At 43.2% G+C, this 6,867-nt stretch overlaps 1 protein-coding gene across 1 annotated transcript; it reads right to left on the bottom strand.

The window, feature by feature from the left end:
• Window positions 1-337: 337 nt before the first annotated feature.
• On the bottom strand, window positions 338-3,521 carry LOC111950566 (myosin regulatory light chain 12A). The gene is made up of 3 exons (XM_023968225.2): window positions 3,341-3,521; window positions 2,677-2,838; window positions 338-862 (listed from the first exon to the last, which is right to left on the bottom strand). The coding sequence occupies exons 1-3, from the start codon at window positions 3,450-3,452 to the stop codon at window positions 690-692; spliced, it is 447 nt and encodes a 148-aa protein (XP_023823993.2). The 5' UTR covers window positions 3,453-3,521; the 3' UTR covers window positions 338-689.
• Window positions 3,522-6,867: the final 3,346 nt, after the last annotated feature.

A 6,867-nucleotide genomic window follows, 5' to 3' on the forward strand; every position in this document is an offset into this window, starting at 1 on the left:
ATTTACACAGGCAGTCTAATTCAGATCTTTGGCCAATCCTTTTTGCTAGATATTCCTCTGAAATGTGTGGTTGCCATCTAAGATGACTGTATATAGATTTATGCGATTTTAGTATTATCTGGGAATTTCAAACTAACATGGTGAATTCCAAACCCGTCACTAGCTCTCCTCGACACGTCCACACACGCTAGGTGGAAAGGYTAATGACTGAGAAAATTCCTTGTTGGGACATAACATACCAGCACAGGAAGAAAGGAACCATCAGCTTACTAGACATCAGCATATTATTTCAGCAGTTAAGTCATGATTTAAATAGGGTAAAGAATGGCGCAAAATACAAGTTGATAGAGTCATTTATTTAAAGCTTATATTTATTATAAATGTAAAAATTCAGCTAGACCAGACCATTTGAGTAGCATAGGAGCTTGCTTCCAGAGTTGCATTTTCCATTTCACGTCACAGACTAGTACATTGTTTTGCAAATTCACCATCACCCGCTAAATTCCTCAATACAGATGTGCAAATCTGCCAGTATTAAAATGGGAGCTCACAGATATGGTCAAAGCCATTGTTTCACCTTGCTAAACATGATTTATTAGAGCTGAGACATGCAGCAAGATGGTCTAGCTGGGGGTAAAAGAGTAGAGGGGTCAGAGAGAAACCATAATACAACTGGCATGGCTGTGGCCTTAATCGTCCTTGTCCTTGGCGCCATGTTTTAGGATGCGTGTGAACTCCACATAGTTGAAGTTGCTCTTTTTGTCAATGGGCGCCTCCCTGAAGAGCTCGTCCACCTCCTCGTCTGTGAAGCGGTCACCCATTGTGGTCAGCAGCTCTCTGAGGTACTCCTCCTGGATGACACCTGAGGACAGACAGGGTGACTCAGTGAGACAGGTATGCGAAAATGCCCATGTCATGGTTACTCCCCTTGGGTGGTGATGCATGGGTTATTCATGTGTTGACTCACAACCAACCCATCAGCATTTTTTTTTTTTTAAATGCCGAGCATCTGGCCAACCCAATACGAAACAAAAACATTAACCAAGACATTTTATCGAAGTTGACAGAAAGCATATTTCTGTATTTACAATCCACAGCCCGCTCAAAGGTGATATTTTGAAATTAAGTTTCGGGGTAGGGATACTTAAGGAATAAAACAAAAATGCCCAAGGTGTATTTGTAAGCATGAATTTCCCATATGGACCAGAGCCCTCACCTTTTAGCCTTGTACATTTCTATGACAAATCCTGGGGCAGGCTAACTCAGGGCTAACTCACTTTATCCTGAATAAAGTTTCTTAGCCACGAGTTGAGGACCAATGAAATCAGATACCTTCCCTRTTGCAAAGATAGTCATCCCCTTCATTTGAGGAAGACACCTGATAAAGTATTTACACATTTAACACAAAATATTTATGCTAAAATACACATCACGCATTGAATGGCAGCATTTGCATTCCAAACTGTGTTTTTCACACTATTGTATTTAGAAATGTGCGAAAGGATAACAGCCAACCAACCAGACATAACCCACCAATYGCAGTTCCCATTCAAATCAAGACTGGCAGCCATTGCTAGTTTTATTAAAATTGCCTTGGTTGGAGGTTCCAAACCCTTCTATAGATATGTCTATGGCCACAACGTGTTCCACAGATAGGAGCGATAGGAGTGGGAAAAAGCACACCAAAGACAGCATTAACAATAAGTAATAAAATCAACACAGCAATTCTACAAGCCCATTTAACACCATAGCCTTTGTCATTTTGAAATCAGCACAAATTAAAATGACAGTGGCCCATGGATTGATGTTTCAACATTGTCWCAATGAAGAGTTTGGAGTTCGACTAGCCATGTGCAACTGCAATTAATTACAAGCCTGCTAGAAATACAAGCATTCCAGGTCAGGCTTCAGCCATACTACAATGGATGAGCAATATCCATCGTAGTACAGATGAAGCCTGACTTGGAATGTGTAGGTAACTGAAGCTGGCTAGCTTTAAAAGCCTGAGTAGATCTAGCTTGCTTCATAGTATACCACTCTGAATTAATCATTTTGGGAATAAACCCTTGGGAGCCATGGTTTAACCCACCGATGTTACTTGGACAGCCCAAACATCCAGTCTATGCTGCTAAGCCAGAGACTCCTCAGGAATTGTATCTTCATCAAGAACCCCACAAACACATTCTCACCCTTACCGGTCAGGCAGATGGCATCTAAGAATGAGGTCTGATACCAACAGGCACAGCGAGTTTCTATCCACAAGCCATCAGACTGCTGAGCACTTGAACCAGACTGAGCACCTTCTCTGATTCTCCGCACCTTAGCACGCACACCACAACTGCTGCCACCAGACTAATTATACTGCTCAATTTATACACTTCCCCCCACTACACTTGGAAATATTGGACTAAAAATTGCACCTTCCTGTATAACGTACACTATGGTTATTCTATTCTACTGCCATTTACTTATCATTGTTGCATTGTCGAGAAGGAACTTACAACTAAGAATTTCGTTGGACCATGCATAATAAAACTTGAAACTTCTCTACATAACTACAGCATCTATTGTCAGTCACTACAACAGTATGAATCTATACAGAACGACACTGACAACATTCCTTTCCACTTGGAATAATTCCTTAAAGAAAAACCCAATGATTTGTTATAGGCTTACCTGTGCCTTCTTCGTCGAAACAGGCAAAAGCATTTCTGATGACGTCCTCAGGATCTGTGCCGTTGAGCTTCTCTCCGAACATGGTGAGGAACATGGTGAAGTTGATGGGCCCAGGCGCTTCAGTCATCATAGCCTCCAGGTAATCATCAGTCGGGTTCTTCCCTAAAAAACAAAGACAAAGAGTGCCACATTAGAACAGATTGCATTCAACTTCCTGTCAACAGCAACCTAGTTTTACAATAATAATCGGCATAAATGGTTTCAATCATATAAAACAATGGTAACAGGGTGGTAGGGAATTTTGGAAAAATGTATGTTCTTTGTGAATGCACGACTGTTTCAATGGAATGCCTCTCTCCTAACACCAACTTACCAGCTGGGAGACAAACCCAACCTTAGCCTGGGGGTAAATACCCTGTATCACCTTACATAACAAACCTAAACCCTTTCAGCAAGACGGACTGGGTCCACAAACACTACAAAGTTTAACACTAAGCATTGAACAAAAGACATATATGCAATCATTGAGAAGGGAGCCCAACAAGCACACTCAAGAGATATCACAAATCACCCAGTGCCTCAGTTTCACATTGAGTGAATCAATGTCCAAGAGAAAACCATGGACAGATTTCAGCTCAGCTAAGGGAGGGCTTCAGAGACACACCTAGTGAGGCAAGCATGTCATGCAGGTCCTCCTTGTCGACAAACCCGTCGCGGTTCTGGTCGATCATGTTGAAGGCCTCTTTGAACTCCTGGATCTGAGACTGGTCAAACATGGCGAACACATTGCTGGTAGCGCGCTGGGGGCGCTTCTTGGTGGTCTTTCCCTTGGCCGTTTTACCTGTGTTTTGATAATTCGTTTTACTTGAGACAGGAGACCAAGTGAAGACATAGGACGAGGTGGATAATTTTATAATAAGGCAGGTTTATTCAAGTGTAAAGATATTAGGCAAAAGCCGTGCACGGCCCCTTTCTGTCAGATCTTATGAAATCGTCGGAGAAGAGCCGCTCTAAACAGTACATTCAAATTATATAGGCAACTAGCAAAGTAGTGGTCTTGTCGTCTGGCCTTCCTCTTGGTCAATCTTGGTCGTGAGTGGTCCTGTTCGGACCAGGTGTCGACGTTCCATTGGCTCTTGACATAGTTCTTTGTCTTGAGTCACACCCTTGGAAAGAATGTGTATGTCTAAATGATGTTTCAGGGGCCTGTCCTGAGTGGGGTGTGTGTGTGTCTGAGGTTAGTATCTAATGAGATCGGCATGTGCCTAAGGACAAAGAGAGGGTGGGTTCATTTTGTACAAAGGATAGCCTATGTTTGAATGTTGTTATACTAGTCTCCAGTATCTATTCAATTTCTTACAAATCCCCCTCTTCACGTCTTCTAGACGTGAATAAACTAACATAAAAGTAAAAAAGACAAAGCTATGGGATAAAATTTGTCAGAAGACAAATTTTAATTTCCCCTCTTCACGTCTCACAAGAGACGTGACATAAAAGTTTCTTAGTCCTTAGTCCTTAGAACATTTGGGCCCTTTCCTGATTAGGGTCTATTGCGGCAGTGATAACACGGCTAGCAAGCGTGCGCGCACATGGAATGCAACAGCATCCACAAAGTACAAGAATGCCRGCAAAAACGGAAATAGATACTAGGATAGAGGAAACCAGCGTCTTATATTTACCAAAAGCATCCATCCATGAGTCCCACATAGAAGTGTCCACTCCAGAATGCTGTTTCATCTTACCATTAAGGGTACGAAGTCCCTCCAATGCTACAGTCAGACTCCCATCCGTAGCTGTGTTGTTGGGAATGAAAGTACAACACTGTTCACCAAACATAGCACAGACCCCCCCCCCCGTTCTGCCAATAACATATCCACCGCGATTCTATTTTGAAATGCCATCAGGGATGTAGCTGCCAATTGTCCATGGACCGCCTCAAAGCCTTGTTGAGTCCAAAAATCCCACATTATTAACCAAAAAACGAGAAAATGTTAAACCCTCAGGTCCATCCCTCTATACAACCTGTACCAGGTGGGCTCGTCGCCACCCGGGAACTTCAAACCTTCACAACAGGGAGGACAAACATCACTTTTTATTCATTCGACAACCTCCACTACAGCAAACCAAGGGTCCTCCTCTGTCAGGCCCACTCTCCTGCGAAAGCTTGATTCCGTATCAGCCTCCTTGCCACATCTGTAACAGACTTCTTCAAACAAGGTATGATACAGGCAGCACAGCACATGAGCATAAGAAAAACAACAACTAGAGTCAGAAATCCAGTAACCATCATTGTAGTATACTTACCAAACCAACCTCCCAGCCAGAGAACAGTCCACTCTCCTCCACACCTGCAAGACCCTTCATCTCCACTGATAACCTTGCCAACCCACTCAGAGCTTTTGAAATGCTCCCATCCGGACTAGTATTGTTTAGGGACAAACGTGCAACACTGTTCTCCAATCATTTTACATACACCTCCCTGGTTGGCCAGAATCATGTCCAGTTCTAGTCTATTTTGTCTACTGGTTTGAGAGGTAGCATCCAATTGTTCAGCCATCCCCGTAAGTACTGTGTGGGTGTAGTTTAACAAATCATTGTTGATTATAGTAGATATAATTGATCCAAGCATTCTGCTTAGCATCAACAATAGCTGGGCCAAACTGGGCAATAGATGCCACAGGCCATCATTCCTGTTTGATGTCTGGTATTCGTGGGGGACCCCTATTGGGACCCCAACAGGTTGGTGTGCATGTTATCTGTACCCTCGGACCAAGGAGCGTCACGGTTCTGCCGTCTCCTGGGTTGGTACCGAGTCTGTGTCATGTGCAGCTCCCAGAAGTTGGTTAGCTATAACCTCAATAATAGGCAATGGTGGTATCAGACTGGCCAAAACACATGTGCAACGACAATTTCCTTTCAAAAATGGGGTCAACCGCCTGGCAGGTCCACACATCCACCATACATCAGCAACACCTCTAGTTAATAGTGGATTTAGTGATGCAGGTAGTAGTAGGGAGCCTCCCATAGTCTATACCCCTACCTGTACCAGTGATACAGCTGTAATATCCTCCATATGCCTTAACTCCCCACGGTACCTTCTGGGGAGGGACTTCTGGGAACACAAAACTCAGAGTTTTACACAAGGTTGAATTTGGCTTAAACTTTCCAATATACACATCCAACCTTCCCCATTACTTAGGGCAAATGGGTGAGCAGCCAGAATAGGTCTGGCATGTCCACATACGACACAGTCCTTTCTATTAAGTYTTTTGTAGGCCAACCACATATTCTCCCTTTCCTCATAACCAGTTTCAGTCCCCAATTGTTCACTATCTTAGATGTCTTTTATATTTATTATCTGTACTAGATTGGAGAGCTTAGGTGATGGCGTGGGACTTGGTCTTGAAGTGGTGGAGGAGGCCGGCTGAACCCTGGTCCGTTGGAACTGGTGGTGGTTCTGGCAGCACTGTGATGGTAACATCCCCATCGTATCCTAATCAGACAGCTCAGGACRACAAGRAGTCCTGTAAAYCCCCAKCCTCTCCCAYAGAACACATCATCAGCCAGAGYTCAAYCAACACTTTCACTTCTATGAACGTACACAGTGAGGAAAGGTCGGGGTCAGGGAATTCTTCATTAAGGAGTTGATCCCCGAACTCTATTAGCAACGGTTCTTCTCCTTAACTCTGTGATCATTCGGCAGTGTCAGTGTGTCTCKCCCTCCAAGTGCGATATGCCCCCAGGTCGAGTGAATCACCTTCTCCTTTAATTCACCTGCAATGCATAAAATCTTGGACATACAGGTTTGGTTACCAAACAGTATCTCATTTGTTCTATCTGATTATATATTTAACTTCTATGCCTATTTTTTAGCTAGAATTTTTTAAATTTTAAATAAGTTTATTATCCAATAGGCCCCATCCTATCCTAGACCACAATGTACCCCTCCCCCGTTTGATACCTGGCTCTGGCCAGGTATCAACCTTACCTACTCTAAATAATGACTTAGTACATTATAATATAGAAACGTCCCTTTCATTCGCCGCATATCCAATTCTCCCTTGGGCGTACATTCATATCTATTCTTTTCCAATTCTCTGTCAAGTGACTTATCTACTTTAAAATGTATCTGTGCTGCTTATATATGTTAAACCCTTTCTCTCCTTTCTTATTTCACAGCCTACCTTGCTC

The sequence above is a fragment of the Salvelinus sp. IW2-2015 genome, linkage group LG23 (genome assembly GCF_002910315.2).
Source record: "Salvelinus sp. IW2-2015 linkage group LG23, ASM291031v2, whole genome shotgun sequence".
NCBI classification, from domain to species: Eukaryota; Metazoa; Chordata; class Actinopteri; order Salmoniformes; family Salmonidae; genus Salvelinus; species Salvelinus sp. IW2-2015.

Bases quoted from the DNA above. Each gene is read 5' to 3' on its own strand.
- LOC111950566 (XM_023968225.2), bottom strand. From the start codon at position 3,452: ATGTTTGACCAGTCTCAGATCCAGGAGTTCAAAGAGGCCTTCAACATG. The intron at 2,839-3,340 runs GTGTGTCTCTGA...TTTGTTTTTTAG, and splicing joins TGACATGCTTGCCTCACTAG to GGAAGAACCCGACTGATGAT. The intron at 863-2,676 runs GTAAGCCTATAA...GTCTGTCCTCAG, and splicing joins TTTCGACGAAGAAGGCACAG to GTGTCATCCAGGAGGAGTAC.